Genomic DNA, 19847 nt, shown 5'->3' with positions numbered 1-19847 from the left:
TTAAAACTATGAACTCAAAGTATGGTTTATTTAGTACACAAAATATCCTGTGAATTCTGATGGCATTACATGTAGGGCATTAAACATTGCCCCTGCACAAAGAGACTAACAGGGAAACCTCCAACCTCTCCTTCCTTTGTGACTGACAGACAGGCCTGCCAGTGTGGATGAAACTTCTGTATAAGAACATTTCAAACGTAAATGGGGTTACGTGTTATCAATACCAACACTAAAAACCATAACGACAAACCAAACTCTGCTTAAGGCATTAAACATATTTTCACACTTCACATTGGTACAGTGAAGGTAACATCCTTCCCTTTCAAGAAACACAGCCTTTTCTTTCTGCTGGCTTGGCTTCTGTTACGGAGATGGACGTAGAAGCAGGCAGTTACTCGTTATGGTTGAGCTCCTGCTTGGGGGAATCTGCCTCTGCTTCACTCGTACTCCCTCTCCTTTCTCTAGCTGTATTTTTGGGGCCTGTATTTGGTCTGGACCTCCGGTTGCTTGGACCTGGCCTCCTGCCTCCCCTCTGGCTCTTGGCCAGCTCAGCCTGCAGGTCGTGGCCGTTCAGGGAGAGCCCCTCCAGGGCGGCCAGGGCCTGGTCTGCAGCCTGGGGGTCTAAGTAGTCCAGGAAGGCCCGGTGCTGAGCACCCTGCCACGTGAGACGGATGGGGGCTGCCTCCCTCTCCCGGAGAGCAGTCTTCAGCTCGCTGACACGCAGCCCGGCAGGGATGCCCCCCAGGTACACTGTGGTCACAGTCAGGGGGGGCCTGCGCTCACGGGGCTCGCCACCTTCCTCCCTGCCCTCTTGCCTGACCCCATCCCTGTCCCCTTCTCTTCCCCTCCCCCTGGCCCCCTCCCGGCCTCCTCCTCTGCCTCTCCCCCTACTTCCATCTCTGCCCCCCTCACGGAAGCCCCCATTGCGGAATCCCCTGACCCTCCTACCCCCTCTCTGCCTCCCTCCTGACCTCCCTCCCCTTCACCATCCCTACCCCCCTCTCTGTCCCCCTCCCTCCTCACTCTTGGTGGGCGTCGTCTGGGTTTCTGCTCAGTCTCCTCCCTGGACTCCCCGTTGGGGTCCCTCTCAGAGTCCTCTTGGGTGTTCCGTCTAGGCCTGCGCCTGGGCTCACGCCGGGGTCTATCACCCTCTGACCTGGGCTCTCTGTCCCTCCGGGGCTCCCTCCTGGCCCTCTCCCTGGGCTGCGGGGGAGGGTGGGTCCCCAGGGTCACGTCCTTCCCTTGCTCCTCCTCCAAGGCCCGGAGCTTCTTCAGCACGGGGATCTTCTCCAGCATCTCAGCGTTCAGCTGCAGGTATACAACAGGACAGGCTCAGGACCGCTAAGGTCATTTCACAGTAGAGCTGCTCAAGGTCAGCAAAGGCACTGGGTTAAGGGTAGCCCAGCTCTGGGTCATGCCAAGAAGAATGGGGTTTAGTAAAGTGATGGGGTATAAACAATCAAGAAAGCTGATGTTTGGTGCCTGCTCATGCCGTTCTAGGTGACCATGCAAATGTTCAGAGCATGCTAGATATCTTATGAACTACACCAAAATCCATGCATGACTAGACTACTCGACAAACCTCAAAGGGCACAACAACCAACACAACAGTACTCCATAACAACACATCCATGCTTACAGTACATGAATGCAGAGGAAACAGACTGACAGTCTTCAGGAGTGCTGATAACCTCTCTGACCGCATCATCTTTATTGTGGGGGGGATATTCCACTTCCCTAGTAAAGCTATATAAAGACAGCTCTCTGATTTCCCAGGGCAGAGCGTGTCTGCTAAGGCTGTGATGGCAGCTGCGCCTGTACAGGATATACTGGTCTATTGTTTTTACCTTGGCCCCGGTGCCCTCTCTTTAACTGGGCCCTACACAGCCAGGCTGGCCCGGTGGAGAGGCCTTTGATGATCAGACATGGCCTTCCTGTCTACGAGGTCAGCATGGGTCCTCAGGACGGGCATGGCTGTCTTAAGGGACCCCAGAGGTAGCGTGTGTGTGTGTGTGTAATGGATATACTTCTACGGGAAGGTGAGCAAACAAAACTCAAGCAACACGGTTTGAGGTGCAGCCAAAAGTCACTGGAAAACTACAGAAGATGGGCGCAACTTTAGCCTCACTTTGAAAGCTGTTTTCTAGCTCAAATCATTGAGGTTTCAGCCACTCAGCAACATACAGCAAATAATAGCAGTCGTATGAGTAAAACCAGCAGCTGTAGCTAGCAGCAGCAACAGTAGTTAGAACAACTGCATAGGCAATGGAATGAATCATATTGAGCGACAGTAAACTGGGTGAGATTTAGTGTTGTACCTTAGTCCAGATGATGCCCTGGGGCTTGGGGCGTTGGCAGTCTGTCTTGATGACTCTGGTCGGGGTGAGGATGTAGTCCACAGTGATGTCATGGCTCTCAATCAGATCCTCTGGGATGTCAACAACCTGCAGAAATACACAGACATCAAGCACATATACACATGGCAAAATAATAGGAATCTGGAACATGAAGCAACACGTATTCAGGTTAAGACCAAACACAGTGTGTGACTTCATGTTGTGGGATAACAGGCTAACCTGGCAGTCATGGACGATGGTAACCACCACAGTGGATTCGGTCACAGCCCCCATGCAGAGCATCATGGCATACTCCATGTCAGCAAAGCCCTCTCCTTTACCTATCCGGTAACCTGAGGAGAAAGGAGAGATGAGATTAATCCTAACAGTATGGGTGTTGGTGCTGAGCCGGAACTTTCCTGGACCAGGGTAGGTGTCCACTGCCCATAGAGTTCTCTCTGCGGGCTCTCACCTTTCTCAGACACGGCCACAGAGCCAACCACCAGAAGATCCACCTGAACCTTGGAATCCAGACCCACAGGGACACTGAACTCCTTCACTCCCTGGTGAAGAAACAAAGAAAAGAAAGAAAGAAGAAAAAAGTCAAAGAAAAAATTGAGAACAGGTGCACCAGATCACAAGAAACATTGGATTCAAACTTTTTACATTTGAAACCCGACACTCCAACTAGTCTGGGAACAAAGCATTTGGTCTTCTATGGTGGATTCACCAAGTTGTACAGAGTGACAGCATGTTCATGGGGATAATGAATGGGAAGTGGTGAATGAAGGAGGTAAAGTGAGATATTGAATCCATGTGCACTGGGGCTGGATGGAATGGGATTAGGTAGTGCGCCGTCGGGGTGGGTGTTGGGTGAGAAGTAGTGTGGAGCGATTAGTGCTTTTTGAGGTTGGTTCAGTTTACTACAAAATTACCACAATTTTGGATTTAGGTTTTGATAATTAAAAAACAAACATGAAATGCCCTATGCATTATGTGCGTTGAATGCTTTAACAGAATACAACTAATAAAAGTCCCATGGTGTTAGTGACTGCTTATCACTTATTAACCAGCAGTTCACATGACTTTAATTACAATTTTTCAGTTGTGTATATTATATTCGATTACTTTATTATTTAATTCCAAGTCATCCTCTCATCGCCATAGAGCTGCTGCCTATGATGTCTGTCAATATCACTATCTCAGTAGGTCTTCAAAGTCAATAAAGCACCAAGCAACTGCTCTCCATGTATCCCCTCTTGATCGCACAGTTCGGGCTGGATCTGATTCATCTCTAGAGAAACTACAACATCGCACAGTTCGGGCTGGATCTGATTAATCTCTAGAGAAACTACAACATCGCACAGTTCGGGCTGGATCTGATTAATCTCTAGAGAAACTACAACATCGCACAGTTCGGGCTGGATCTGAATAATCTCTAGAGAAACTACAACATCGCACAGTTCGGGCTTGATCTGATTCATCTCTAGAGAAACTACAACATCGCACAGTTCGGGCTGGATCTGATTCATCTCTAGAGAAACTACAACATCGCACAGTTCGGGCTGGATCTGATTCATCTCTAGAGAAACTACAACATCGCGCAGTTCGGGCTGGATCTGATTTATCTCTTGAGAAACTACAGTGCAATGAGCTCACAGAAATTTTTTAAAAAAGAACAAAATGGAATTCAAATAATTTAACTGAAGTCAATTAGTTGTTTAAAAAAACAAAAAAAGAACTGACATTTCATTTAATTATTCAGCACTAGTGAGAAGGGACTGACTCGCCTGCGAGGTGGAGCACACTCTCAGTTCTTCTTTGCTTGCTCCCTCAGGCGGGACAATCTTATTGAAGAGTCCTGTGCGAAGGCGAGGGGTCGGCACCAGCAGGGTTTTCCTCGCCTGGAAGCCAGAGGCCAGAGTTTAGTAAGATAAGAGAATATAAGCATAGACAGATGAGTAAAGGGCATCTAATACAAATAACCTAATTCCAGCACTCCATGGTTATGATCTGGTGATGAGACAACACTACTGAACCAATGGCCCAGGCTCATGGTGGCCTGTGACCCAGGGCTACCTGCAGCACGGCCAGCCTCGCCCCCTCCAGCGGCTTGTCAGGGTCCACTTTCACCTCGTCAGTCTCATTGAATACCTGTAGCTCCGACACCTTGGCGCAGGCAGTGTGGGCACCCTGGGGGCAGAGAGGGGGAGAGGGGGTAAGGAGAGAGCATGTGAGTGCACACTTACATCCAGGGTGATGTAGCGTGCCTGCTGCTGGGGTCGGTCTGGGTTCACTTTGATCGTCTGGCTGGACTTGAACTCCTGCAGGGCTGAGAGACGGTCACAGGCCGGGACCGCACCCTGACCGCATAGACAACCACATACAGCAAGACAAGCACGCACACACACACACAAAGGGTTCAAAAGCATGTTTGTGCCACTGTTAACCTATTTTGACCAGTAGACTTGACTAAAATAGAGATTTTAAAACAGGTCAAAGACAAAGGAACTATGATAGCTACTAGCTTACAATATGACATACCTAATAATATGCAGTATTGACACTGACGTCATTTCCTGTCACAACTTGCAGACTTGTTTTCGAGTTGCTGTGCGTTTTGTTGCCAACCTATTTTGCTACCTGACAACTTTACTTTTTAATTACCGTTTATATTTTTTTCCCCTCAACTTTTTCACTCCGGACGCTTTATCTGGACATGGTTCGTCAGGACCTCCAACAGCCGAAGCTAAGTAGTAACATTAACATGATGCCTTCTAATTGCAGTCGCTGTACTCATAATATACAGGAGAACGATCGCCTTACGGCGAGGATAGCTGTGCTGCAAGCCCAGCTTCAGACGCAATCGTTAGGCAAAGGTAATTTCACTGTAGGAAAGGATTTTAAAAATATTTTTATTATATATTTTTTTACCTTTATTTTACTAGGCAAGTCAGTTAAGAACAAATTCTTATTTTCAATGACGGCCTAGGAACAGTGGGTTAACTGCCTGTTCAGGGGCAGAACGACAGATTTGTACCTTGTCAGCTCGGGGATTCGAACTTGCAACCTTTCGGTTACTAGTCCAACACTCTAACCACTAGGCTACCCTGCCGCCCCGGATGAAACAGCGTCTGTGCCACCAGTAAGTACAGATAGTAGTATAAATCCCCTGGCACAGTCCCCGCAACCGGACAACTTTCTCACGGTTTCTGGAAGGAAATGCTGTAGGAACACTCAACCGGTGTCGCTCATTCAGCCGACAGAAACTTTCAACCGGTTTTCCCCATTAAGCAGCGAGTCAGTGTCAGAGGCCGAGTCTTCTCTGGTCTCTACTCCTCCCGTTACGGGGTCTGAGACGCCGAAGCTTCCCACCATTAGCTCTGTCAAATTGAAAACTCTAGTCATTGGCGACTCCATTACCCGCAGTATTAGACTTGAAACGAATCATCCAGCGATCATACACTGTTTACCAGAGGGCAAGGCTACCGACGTTAAAGCTAATCTGAAGATGGTGCTGGCTAAAGCTAAAACTGGCGAGTGTAGAGAGTATAGAGATATTGTTATCCACGTCGGCACCAACGATGTTAGGATGAAACAGTCAGAGATCACCAAGCGCAACATAGCTTCTGCGTGTAAATCAGCCAGAAAGATGTGTCGGCATCGAGTAATTGTCTCTGGCCCCCTCCCAGTTAGGGGGAGTGATGAGCTCTATAGCAGAGTCTCACAACGCAATCGCTGGTTGAAAACTGTTTTCTGCCCCTCCCAAAAGATAGAATTTGTAGATAATTGGCCCTCTTTCTGGGACTCACCCACAAACAGGACCAAGCCTGACCTGCTGAGGAGTAACGGACTCCATCCTAGCTGGAGGGGTGCCCTCATCTTATCTACCAACATAGACAGGGCTCTAACTCCTCTAGCTCCACAATGAAATAGGGTGCAGGCCAGGCAGCAGGCTGTTAGCCAGCCTGCCAGCATAGTGGAGTCTACCACTAGCACAGTCAGTGTAGTCAGCTCAGCTATCACCATTGAGACAGTGTCTGTGCCTCGACCTGGGTTGGGCAAAACTAAACATGGCGGTGTTCGCCTTACCAATCTCACTAGGATAAAGACCACCTCCATTCCTGTCATTATTGAAAGAGATCATGATACCTCACATCTCAAAATAGGGCTACTTTATGTTAGATCCCTTACTTCAAAGGCAATTATAGTCAATTAACTAATCACTGATCATAATCTTGATGTGATTGGCCTGACTGAAACATGGCTTAAGCCTGATGAATTTACTGTGTTAAATGAGGCCTCACCTCCTGGCTACACTAGTGACCATATTCCCCGTGCATCCCGCAAAGGTGGAGGTGTTGCTAACATTTACGATAGCAAATTTCAATTTACCCCCCAAAAATGACGTTTTCGTCTTTTGAGCTTCTAGTCATGAAATCTATGCAGTCTACTCAATCACTTTTTATAGCTACTGTTTTACAGGCCTGGGCCATATACAGCGTTCCTCACTGAGTTCCCTGAATTCCTATCAGACCTTGTAGTCATAGCAGATAATATTCTAATCTTTGGTGACTTTAATATTCACATGGAAAAGTCCACAGACCCACTCCAAAAGGCTTTCGGAGCCATCATCGACTCAGTGGGTTCTGTCCAACATGTCTCTGGACCCACTCACTGTCACAGTCATAGTCTGGACCTAGTTTTGTCCCATGGAATAAATGTTGTGGATCTTAATGTTTTTCCTCATAATCCTGGACTATCGGACCACCATTTTATTACGTTTGCAATTGCAACAAATAATCTGCTCAGACCCCAACCAAGGACCATCAAAAGTCGTGCTATAAATTCACAGACAACACAAAGATTCCTTGATGTCCTTCCAGATTCCCTCTGTCTACCCAAGGACGCCAGAGGACAAAAATCAGTTAACCACTTAACTGAGGAACTCAATTTAACCTTGCGCAATACCCTAGATGCAGTTGCACCCCTAAAAAAACATTTCTCATAAGAAACTAGCTCCCTGGTACACAGAAAATACCCGAGCTCTGAAGCAAGCTTCCAGAAAATTGGAACGGAAATGGCGCCACTCCAAACTAGCTTGGAAAGACAGCACCGTGCAGTACCGAAGAGCCCTTACTGCTGCTCGATCATCCTATTTTTCTAACTTAATTGAGGAAAATAAGAACAATCCGAAATTCCTTTTTGATACTGTCACAAAGCTAACTAAAAAGCAGCATTCCCCAAGAGAGGATGACTTTCACTTTAGCAGTGATAAATTCATGAACTTCTTTGAGGAAAAGATTATGATTATTAGAAAGCAAATTACGGACTCCTCTTTAAATCTGCGTATTCCTTCAAAGCTCGGTTGTCCTGAGTCTGCACAACTCTGCCAGGACCTAGGATCAAGAGAGACGCTCAAGTGTTTTAGTACTATATCTCTTGACACAATGATGAAAATAATCATGGCCTCTAAACCTTCAAGCTGCATACTGGACCCTATTCCAACTAAACTACTGAAAGAGCTGCTTCCTGTGCTTGGCCCTCCTATGTTGAACATAATAAACGGCTCTCTATCCACCGGATGTGTACCAAACTCACTAAAAGTGGCAGTAATAAAGCCTCTCTTGAAAAAGCCAAACCTTGACCCAGAAAATATGAAAAACTATCGGCCTATATAGAATCCTCAATTCCTCTCAAAAATGTTAGAAAAGGCTGTTGCGCAGCAACTCACTGCCTTCCTGAAGACAAACAATGTATACGAAATGCTTTAGTCTGGTTTTAGACCCCATCATAGCACTGAGACGGCACTTGTGAAGGTGGTAAATGACATTTGAATGGCATCGGACCGAGGCTCTGCATCTGTCCTCGTGCTCCTAGACCCTAGTGCAGCTTTTGATACCATCGATCACCACATTCTTTTGGAGAGATTGGAAACCCAAATTGGTCTACACGGACAAGTTCTGGCCTGGTTTAGATCTTATCTGTCGGAAAGATATCAGTTTGTCTCTGAATGGTCTGTCCTCTGACAAATCAACTGTAAATTTCGGTGTTCCTCAAGGTTCCGTTTTAGGACCACTATTGTTTTCACTATATATTTTACCTCTTGGGGATGTTATTCGAAAACATAATGTTAACTTTCACTGCTATGCAGATGACACACAGCTGTACATTTCAATGAAACATGGTGAAGCCCCAAAATTGCCCTTGCTAGAAGCATGTGTTTCAGACATAAGGAAGTGGATGGCTGCAAACTTTCTACTTTTAAACTCAGACAAAACAGAGATGCTTGTTCTAGGTCCCAAGAAACAAAGAGATCTTCTGTTGAATCTGACAATTAATCTTAATGGTTGTACAGTCGTCTCAAATAAAACTGTGAAGGACCTCGGCGTTACTCTGGACCCTGATCTCTCTTTTGAAGAACATATCAAGACCATTTCAAGGACAGCTTTTTTCAATCTACGTAACATTGCAAAAATCAGACACTTTCTGTCCAAAAATGATGCAGAAAAATTAATCCATGCTTTTGTCACTTCTAGGTTAGACTACTGCAATGCTCTACTTTCCGGCTACCCGGATAAAGCACCAAATAAACTTCAGTTAGTGCTAAATACGGCTGCTAGAATCCTGACTAGAACCCAAAAATTTGATCATATTACTCCAGTGCTAGCCTCCCTACACTGGCTTCCTGTCAAAGCAAGGACTGATTTCAAGGTTTTACTGGTAACCTACAAAGCATTACATGGGTTTGCTCCTACCTATCTCTCTGATTTGGTCCTGCCGTACATACCTACACGTACGCTACGGTCACAAGACGCAGGCCTCCTAATTGTCCCTAGAATTTCTATGCAAACAGCTGGAGGCAGAGCTTTCTCCTATAGAGCTCCATTTTTATGGAACGGTCTGCCTACCCATGTCAGAGACGCAAACCCGGTCTCAACCTTTAAGTCTTTACTGAAGACTCATCTCTTCAGTAGGTCATATGATTGAGTGTAATCTGGCCCAGGAGTGGGAAGGTGAACGGAAATGCTCTGGAGCAACGAACCGCCCTTGCTGTCTCTGCCTGGCCGGTTCCCCTCTTTCCACTGGGATTCTCTGCCTCTAACCCTATTACAGGGGCTGAGTCACTGGCTTACTGGGGCTCTCTCATGCCGTCCCTGGAAGGGGTGCGTCACCTGAGTGGGTTGATTCACTGATGTGGTCATCCTGTCTGGGTTGGCGCCCCCCCTTGGGTTGTGCCATGGTGGAGATCTTTGTGGGCTATACTCTCAGCCTTGTCTCAGGATGGTAAGTTGGTGGTTGAAGATATCCCTCTAGTGGTGTGGGGGCTGTGCTTTGGCAAAGTGGGTGGGGTCATATCCTTCCTGTTTGGCCCTGTCCGGGGGTGTCCTCGGATGGGGCCACAGTGTCTCCTGACCCCTCCTGTCTCAGCCTCCAGTATTTATGCTGCAGTAGTTTATGTGTCGGGGGGCTAGGGTCAGTTTGTTATATCTGGAGTACTTCTCCTGTCCTAATCGGTGTCCTGTGTGAATCTAAGTGTGCGTTCTCTAATTCTCTCCTTCTCTCTTTCTTTCCCTCTCTCGGAGGACCTGAGCCCTAGGACCATGCCCCAGGACTACCTGACATGATGACTCCTTGCTGTCCCCAGTCCACCTGGCCGTGCTGCTGCTCCAGTTTCAACTGTTCTGCCTTATTAGTATTCGACCATGCTGGTCATTTATGAACATTTGAACATCTTGGCCATGTTCTGTTATAATCTCCACCCGGCACAGCCAGAAGAGGACTGGCCACCCCACATATGCTCTCTCTAATTCTCTCTTTCTTTCTCTCTCTCGGAGGACCTGAGCCCTAGGACCATGCCCCAGGACTACCTGACATGATGACTCCTTGCTGTCCCCAGTCCACCTGACCGTGCTGCTGCTCCAGTTTCAACTGTTCTGCCTTATTATTATTATTATTCGACCATGCTGGTCATGTATGAACATTTGAAAATCTTGGCCATGTTCTGTTATAATTTCCACCCGGCACAGCCAGAAGAGGACTGGCCAGCCCACATAGCCTGGTTCCTCTCTAGGTTTCTTCCTAGGTTTTGGCCTTTCTAGGGAGTTTTTCCTAGCCACCGTGCTTCTACACCTGCATTGCTTGCTGTTTGGGGTTTTAGGCTGGGTTTCTGTACAGCACTTTGAGATATCAGCTGATGTACGTAGGGCTATATAAATACATTTGATTTGATTTGATTAATAAGGTAGTTAGGCTAGCTATAGCCTGAAGAACCCAAGTTTAATTGCATAGAATTCTACTTCGGCAGAAATGAGCATTTGGATCAGGAAAGCTTCCTCTCACAACTCTACATACCGGTTGTCTGTCTGGTTGGTCCTTTTCAGGTAGGAATGTGTGACAAAACATCTACAGAGTAGCGGTATCAACCTGACCTTCCGTGTGCTAGTCGTCTGTATATTGTTTGTATTTTCAATACTGATGCAATTTGCACGGGACAAAACACTTGTACAATATGGCAGAGCGTAACCAACGGCAAACACTTACAGATAATTGTGAGAAAACATGCTTGAGTTCACTGAAGGTATGGCAAATAGGTCTGGCAGCACAACCGATCAGCAAACATACTGAACATTTAGAAATTATGTGACTAAACAGAATTAAAAGGAGGAACTACACTATGAAACAAAAGAATGATAGTAAAAAGCTTTGAAGCACCTTAAACGAAAATTGGGGCAGAAAGGTACACTCGGCTCCATCTTTCATGGAATCAGATGGCTCATTCATCACAAAACCCACTGATATTGCCAACTTTATTTTTCAGTGGCAAGATTAGCAAATGCTTCACATCCAAGTACAACTGACCAAATTATGAAAGACAAGCATTGGCGCCAGAAGAAATGGCAGCAGTTTTACTGGCGCCCAACCAATTGTGCTACGATGTGTTTTTTTCACGTTATTTATAACTTATTTCTGCAACCGTATCTTACGGCAAAAAAAGAGCTTCTGGACATCAGGACAGCGATCACTCACCTCGGATTAGATGAAGATTTTTTCTTCAACAAGCAAGACATTCTCCAAACACCCAGCAGGGCCGACATCCACGTTATTTGCAAGAGGAAGCGACGCAGGTACAGAGGACAAAGAGCCGGATGCCTGGTCAGGACCCGGAAAAGGCGAGTGGGAAAGCTGAGATTACAGTCAATACTACTCGCCAAAGTGCAATCATTGGACAATAAACTAGATGAGGTACGATCACGAATATCCTACCAACGGGACATCAAATACTGTAATATCCTATGTTTCACGGAATCGTGGCTGAACGACGACATGGATATTCAGCTAGCGGGATATACGCTGCACCGGCATATACGCTGCACCGGCAAGATAGAACAGCACACTCCAGTAAGACGGGGGAGGGGGTCTGTGCATATTTGTAAACAGCAGCTGGCGCACAAAATCCAAGGAATTTTCTAGATTTTGCTCGCCTGAAGTAGAGTATATTGTGATAAATTGCAGGCCACACTACTTGCCTAGAGTTTTCAGCTATACTTGTTGTACTATACTGTTTATTTACCACCACAGACAGATGCTGGCACTAAGACTGCTTATTTCCTTATACAGATGACTGAATTCAAACAGGAAACCACTCACCCAGAGGCGGCGCTCCTAGTGGCCAGAGACTTTAACGCAGGGAAACTTAAATCAGTTCTACCAAATTTCCATCAACATGTGAAATGTGCAACCAGAGGGAAAAAACTTCTATATGACCTGTACTCCACACACAGAGACCATGGACAAAGCCTTCTCTCGCCCTCCATTTGGTAAATCCGAACACAACTCTATCCTCCTGATTCTTGCTTACAAGCTAAAAATTAAAGCAGGAAGCACCTGTGACTCAGTCAATAAAAAAAGTGGTCAGATGAAGCAGATGCTAAACTACAGGACTGTTTTGCTATCACAGACTGGAACATGTTCCGGGATTCTTCCGATGGCCTTGAGTACACCACATCAGTCACTGGCTTTATCAATAAGTACATCGAGGACGTCGTCCCCACAGTGACTGTACGTACATCCCCCAAACAGAAGCCATGGATAACAGGCAACACTTGCACTGAGCTAAAGGGTAGAGCTGCCGCTTTCAAGGTGCGGGACTCTAACCCGGAAGCTTACAAGAAATCCTGCTATGCCCTGCGACGAACCACCAAACAGGCAAAGTGTCAATACAGGGCTAAGATTGAATCATACTACACCGGCTCCGACACTCGTCTTATGTGGCAGGGCTTGCAAATTATTACAGACTACAAAGGGAAGCACAGCCGCGAGCTGCCCAGTGACATAAGCCTACCAGACGAGCTAAATCACTTCTATGCTTGCTTCAAGGCAAGCAACACTGACACATGCATGAGCGCATCAGCTGTTCCAGGCGACGGATTACCAGGACGTGTGCTCCTGGCATGTGCTGACCAACTGGCAGGTGTCTTCACTGACATTTTCAACATGTCCCTGATTAAGTCTGTAATAACATCATGTTTCAAGCAGAACACCATAGTCCCTGTGCCCAAGAGCACAAAGGCAACCTGCCTAAATGACTACAGACCCGTAGCACTCACGTCTGTAGCCATGAAGTGCTTCGAAAGGTTGGTAATGGCTCACAACACCCTTATCCCAGAAACCCTAGACCCACTCCAATTTGCATACCGCCCAAACAGATCCACAGATGATGCAATCTCTATTAGAGGTCGACTGATTAGGATTTTTCAACGCCGATACCGATTATTGGAGGACCAAAAAAGCAGATTTTAACTTAATATAATACATCAATAAAATCAATTTAGCCTCAAGTAAATAATGAAACATGTTCAATTTGGTTTAAGTAATGCAAAAACAAAGTGTTGGAGAAGTAAAAGTGCAATATGTGCTATGTAAGAAAGCTAACGTTTCAGTTCCTTGCTCAGAACATGACAACATATGAAAGCTAGTGGTTCCTTTTAACATGAGTCTTCAATATTCCCAGGTAAGACGTTTTAGGTTGTAGTTATAGGAATTATAGGACTATTTCCCTCTATACCACTTGTATTTCATTAACCTTTGACTATTGGATGTTCTTATAGGCACTTTAGTATTGCCAGTGTAACAGTATAGCCTCCGTCCCTCTCCTCGCTCCTCCCTGGGCTCAAACCAGCAACACAACGACAACAGCCACCATCGAAGCAGCGTTACCCATGCAGAGCAAGGGCTCAGAGCGAGTGACATTTGAAATGCTATTAGTGTGCGCTAACTATCTAGCCATTTCACCAGCCTCATCTCGGGAGTTGACAGGCTTGAAGTCATAAACAGCGCAATGCTTGACGCACAACGAAGAGCTGCTGGCAAAATGCACAAAAGTGATGTTTGAATGAATGTTTACGCGCCTGCTTCTGCCTACCACCACAGTCAGAAATTTAGAAACTTAGATACCTGTATGCTCAGTCAGATTATATGCAATGCAAGACACGCTAGATAATATCTAGTAATATCATCAACCATGTGTAGTTAACTAGTGATTATGATTGATTGTTTTTTTACAAGATAGGATTAATGCTAACTAGCAACTTACCTTGGCTTACTGTATTCGCATAACAGGCAGTCTCCTTGTGGAGTGCAAAGAGAGAGAGGCAGGTCGTTATTGCGTTGTACTAGTTAACTGTAAGGTTGCAAGATTGGATCCCCCGAGCTGACATGGTGAAAATCTGTCGTTCTGCCCCTGAACGAGGCAGTTAACCCACCGTTCCTAGGCCGCCATTGAAAATAAGAATGTGTTAACGGACTTGCCTAGTTAAATAAAGGTATATATAAAAAATTGTAAAAAAAATAGGCGCCCAAAAATACCGATTTCCGATTGTTATGAAAACTTGAAATCGGCCCTAATTAATCGGCCATTCCGATTAATCCTCTAATCTCTATTGCACTCCACACTGCCCTTTCCCACCTGGACAAAAGGAACACTTACGTGAGAATGCTATTCATTGACGACAGCTCAGCGTTCAACACCATAGTACCCTCAAAGCTCATCACTAAACTAAGGATCCTGGGACTAAACACCTCCCTCTGCAACTGGATCCTGGACTTCCTGACGGGTCGACCCCAGGTGGTGAGGGTAGGTAGCAACACATCTGTCACGCTGATCCTCAACACTGGCGCTCCCCAGGGGTGCGTGCTCAGTCCCCTCCTGTACTCCCTGTTCACCCACGACTGCATGGCCAGGCACGACTCCAACACTATCATTAAGTTTGCAGACGACACAACAGTGGTAGGCCTGATCACCGACAACGACAAGAAAGCCAAAAAAGGGAGGAAGTCAGAGACCTGGCCAGGTGGTGCCAGAATAACAACCTATCCCTCAACGTAACCAAGATTTATGAGATTATTGTGGACTACGGGAAAAGGAGGACCGAGCACGCCCCCATTCTCATCAACGGGGCAATAGTGGAGCAAGTTGAGAGCTTTAAGTTCCTTGGTGTCCACATCAACAACAAACTAGACGACAAAGCCTATTCCCCCTCGGGAAACTAAAAAGATTTGGCATGGGTCCTGAGATCCTCAAAAGGTTCTACATCTGCAACACCGAGAGCATCCTGACTGGTTGCATCACTGCCTGGTACGGCAACTGCTCGGCCTCTGACCGCAAGGCACTACAGAGGGTAGTGCGTACGGACCAGTACATCACTGGGGCTAAGCTGCCTGCCATTTAGGACCTCTACACCAGGTGGTGTCAGAGGAAGGCCCTAAAAATGTTCAAAGACCCCAGCCACCCCAGTAATAGACTGTTCTCTCTACAACCGCATGGCAAACAATACCGGAATGCCAAGTCTCGGACAAAAAGGATTCTCAACAGTTTTTACCCCCAAGCCATAAGATTCCTGAACAGGTATGGCTACCCGGACTATTTGCATTGTGTGCCTCCCCCAACCCCTCTTTTTACGCTGCTGCTACCCTCGGTTTATCATATACAGTGGGGCAAAAAAGTATTTAGTCAGCCACCAATTGTGCAAGTTCTCCCACTTAAAAAGATGAGGCCTGTAATTTTCATCATAGCATAGGTACACTTCAACTATGACAGACAAAATTAGATAAAAAATCCAGAAAATCACATTGTAGGATTTTTTATGATTTTATTTGCAAATTATGGTAGAAAATAAGTATTTGGTCAATAACAAAAGTTTATCTCAATACTTTGTTACATACCCTTTGTTGGCAATGACAGAGGTCAAACGTTTACGGTAAGTCTTCACAAGGTTTTCACACACTGTTGCTGGTATTTTGGCCCATTCCACCATGCAGATCTCCTCTAGAGCAGTGATGTTTTGGGGCTGTTGCTGGGCAACACAGACTTTCAACTCCCTCCAAAGGTTTTCTATGGGGTTGAGATCTGGAGATTGGCTAGGCCACTCCATGACCTTGAAATGCTTCTTACGAAGCCACTCCTTCGTTGCCCGGGCGGTGTGTTTGGGATCATTGTCATGTTGAAAGACCCAGCCACGTTTCATCTTCAATGCCCTTGCTGATGGAAGGACGTCTTCACTCAAAATCTCACGATACATGGCCCCATTCATTCTTTCCTTTACACGGATCAGTCGTCCTGGTCCCTTTGCAGAAAAACAGCCCCAAAGCATGATGTTTCCACCCCCATGCTTCACAGTAGGTATGGTGTTCTTTGGATGCAACTCAGCATTCTTTGTCCTCCAAACACAACGAGTTGAGCTTTTACCAAAAAGTTATATTTTGGTTTCATCTGACCATATGACATTCTCCCAATCTTCTTCTGGATCATCCAAATGCTCTCTAGCAAACTTCAGATGGGCCTGGACATGTACTGGCTTAAGCAGGGGGACACATCTCGCACTGCAGGATTTGAGTCACTGGCGGCGTAGTGTGTTACTGATGGTAGGCTTTGTTACTTTGGTCCCAGCTCTCTGCAGGTCATTCACTAGGTCCCCCCGTGTGGTTCTCGGATTTTTGCTCACCGTTCTTGTGATCATTTTAACCCCACGGGGTGAGATCTTGGGAGATTATCAGTGGTCTTGTATGTCTTCCATTTCCTAATAATTGCTCCCACAGTTGATTTCTTCAAACCAAGCTGCTTGCCTATTGCAGATTCAGTCTTCCCAGCCTGGTGCAGGTCTACAATTTTGTTTCTGGTGTCCTTTGACAGCTCTTTGGTCTTGGCCATAGTGGAGTTTGGAGTGTGACTGTTTGAGGTTGTGGACAGGTGTCTTTTATACTGATAACAAGTTCAAACAGGTGCCATTAATACAGGTAATGAGTGGAGGACAGAGGAGCCTCTTAAAGAAGAAGTTACAGGTCTGTGAGAGCCAGAAATCTTGCTTGTTTGTAGGTGACTAAATACTTATTTTCCACCATAATTTGCAAATAAATTTATTAAAAATCCTACAATGTGATTTTCTGGATTTCCCCCCCCATTTTGTCTTTCATAGTTGAAGTGTACCTATGATGAAAATTACAGTCCTCTCATCTTTTTAAGTGGGAGAACTTGCACAATTGGTGGCTGACTAAATACTTTTCTGCCCCACTGTATGCATAGTCACTTTAACTATACATTCATGTACATACTTCCTTAATTGGGCCAACCAACCAGTGCTCCCGCACATTGGCTAACCGGGCTATCTGCATTGTGTCCCGCCACCCGCCAACCCCTCTTTTACGCTACTGCTACTCTCTGTTCATCATATATGCATAGTTACTTTAACCATATCTACATGTACATACTACCTCAATCAGCCTGACTAACCGGTGTCTGTATGTAGCCTCGCTACTTTTATAGCCTCGCTACTGTATGTAGCCTGTCTTTTTACTGTTGTTTTATTTATTTACCTACCTATTGTTCACCTAATACCTTATTTGCACTATTGGTTAGAGCCTGTAAGTAAGCAATTCACTGTAAGGTTTACACCTGTTGTATTCAGCGCACGTGACAAATAAACTTTGATTTTATTTGTAATTTTCACTTCTGTAAAGTGAGTGTGGAAGAGATGAAAAATGTATTGTTGTCTATCAACAATGACAAGCCACCGGCGTTTGACAACTTGGATGGAAAATGAATGAGGATAATAGCGGACACTGTTGCCACTCCTCCTGGATGGAAGCAAAAGTAATTCAGCTACCCAAGAATAGTAAAGCCCACTTACTGGCTCAAACAGCCAACCAATCAGCCTGTTACCAACCCTTAGTAAACTTTGGAAAAAAATTGTGTTTGACCAGATACAATGCTATTTTACAGGAAACAATTGACAGCAGACTTTCAGCAAGATTATAGGGAATGACATTCAACAAGCACAGCACTTACACAAATGAGGGATGACTGGCTGAGAAAAATAGATCATAAAAATATTATGGGGGCTGTTTTGTTAGACTTCAGTGCAGCTTTTGATATTATCGATCAGTCTGCTGCTAGAAAAACATATGTGTATATACACCTCAGCTACTACAGCGACTGAAATGACTGCAACACTTAAAGAGCTGCAGTTAGTTTCAGAATGGGTAGCAAGGGATAAGTTAGTCCTACATATTTCAAAAACTAAAAGCATTGTATTTGGGACAAATCATTCAGTAAACCCTAAACCTCATCTATATATTGTAATGAATAATATGGAAATTGAGCAGGTTGAGTTGACTAAACTGCTTGGAGTAACCCTGGATTGTAAGCGGTCATGGTCAAAACATGTTGCTACAACAGTTGCTAAAATTCTTAACAACGCTATCAAAAAGGCATGTCCATTTTGTATTGTAGATATGTAGTGGTGTAATAATTGTATATAAAACCCTCTTAGGCCTCACCCCTTCATCTGAGATATCTACTGTAGCCCTCATCCTCCACCTGTTCTGCTAGTCACATTCTGTTAAATGCCCCCGAAACACACACATCCCTGGGTTGCTCGTATTTTCAGTTCGCTACAGCTAGCGACTAGAACGAGCTGCAAACACACAAACTGGACAGTTTTATCTCAATCTCTTCATTCAAAGACTCAATCATGGACACTCTCACTGGCAATTATGGCTGCTTTGTGTGATGTATTGTTGTCTCTACCTTCTTGCCCTTTGTGCTGTTGTTTGTGCCCAATAATGTGTGTATCATGTTTTGTGCTGCTACCTACCATGTGTTGCTACCATGCTGTGTTGTCATATGTTGCTGGCTTGCTATGTGGACAAGCCAGCAACACATCTCTTTAGGTCTCTCTTTATGTAGTGTAGTGTTGTGTTGTCTCGTGTCTTGATGTGTGTTTTGTCCTATAATTTATTTTTAATTCCAGCCCCCATCCCCGCAGGAGACCGTTTGCCTTTTGGTTGGCCATCATTATAAATAAGAACTTGTTCTTAACTGACTTGCCTAGTTTTAAAAATAATGTATTGTTTTAGATTTTGTTTTGTGTGAGATGTAAGTGCCTTAATGTGTTTGGACCTCAGGAAGAGTAACTTCTGCCTTGGCAGAAGCTAATGGGGATCCCTAATAAATATCAATGCATTCGGCTATTGTTAACATATTGTGCAAAAAGTCGGGTAAACAACACTTTCCTGTTGATACCTGATCTCAACCTCCTACAGCCAAAAGGAACAACAGCATGTACAACCGGTAAAGTGTAAATATTATTTTCTTCAACATTGTCTTGAGAGACTACGGAGTCTTTTCTACAGCTACTTCTTTCAGACTGGTGTCATGGAGTAACCATGGTAGCAGTCTGATGTTTAGGTAAGGCTAGCTAGAGACATTTATTAGTGCAGACCAATGGCTGTAGAGAGCGTACAATGAACATTTTACAATACTTTTCAAAATGGCTATATGGGACCTTACCAGCAGCACATGCAAAATACAAATTGAAACTACTGACAAGAGGGTTCAAACCTATTTTGACAAATACTAAGAGGGTTAGCTTTAGGAATAATTCAATCAAATTGCAGTACACGGAACCTCCAGAAATGCCCTACCTTAAAATTGGGGATTCTGTTGTGCACAGGCCTTGGAAAGTTTGCAAGATTCTTAGCTTCAATGTAATCCCAAACTTTCTCTCGGATGTCCCATTTCGTGGCCCCTAAACAGAAAACAATTCACATGCTTGATGAAATGACCGTTTTGAAGAAAGGGTAATGTAAATCGCAACTTCATAACGGTAACGGCTAGGCTACCATCCATTGGCATGCGTTAGCATTAGTGACTTTACACTAAACACGCAGCAATCATTTACCGGGATTAATCGTAATAACGGCCTCCATTGTCCTCTAGTCGAAGATGCAGAAAATTGTCACAATTTCACTGACGATTAGTCAAACTATCACAAAGTGACCACAGATTGATTTGCGCACGTGGGAATTCTGTAACATTGTAGCAACAGCTGCTTGTCAGGGATGTTTTTTTTTTGTATGGTAGCTCGGAAAGGCCAAACCTTACACCGTCAAAAGCAAAGATGGAATGCATTCATTAGCCGATTGTTACAAAACGTTTAACTCAAGCAACCGCAA

The 19847-nt window shown here is 45.2% G+C and overlaps 1 protein-coding gene across 1 annotated transcript; it reads right to left on the bottom strand.

Annotated features, from left to right (window-relative positions):
• On the bottom strand, nucleotides 1-19762 carry LOC115112368 (methenyltetrahydrofolate synthase domain-containing protein-like). The gene is made up of 10 exons (XM_065013121.1): nucleotides 19574-19762; nucleotides 19317-19420; nucleotides 4586-4699; nucleotides 4416-4529; nucleotides 4127-4240; nucleotides 2809-2899; nucleotides 2577-2689; nucleotides 2319-2444; nucleotides 972-1308; nucleotides 1-867 (listed from the first exon to the last, which is right to left on the bottom strand). The coding sequence occupies exons 1-10, from the start codon at nucleotides 19599-19601 to the stop codon at nucleotides 392-394; spliced, it is 1617 nt and encodes a 538-aa protein (XP_064869193.1). The 5' UTR covers nucleotides 19602-19762; the 3' UTR covers nucleotides 1-391.
• Between the last annotated feature and the right edge of the window lie 85 nt (nucleotides 19763-19847).

This window comes from Oncorhynchus nerka, linkage group LG28, assembly GCF_034236695.1.
Source record: "Oncorhynchus nerka isolate Pitt River linkage group LG28, Oner_Uvic_2.0, whole genome shotgun sequence".
NCBI lineage: Eukaryota > Metazoa > Chordata > Actinopteri > Salmoniformes > Salmonidae > Oncorhynchus > Oncorhynchus nerka.
This window is presented reverse-complemented; position numbering and strand designations above follow the sequence as displayed.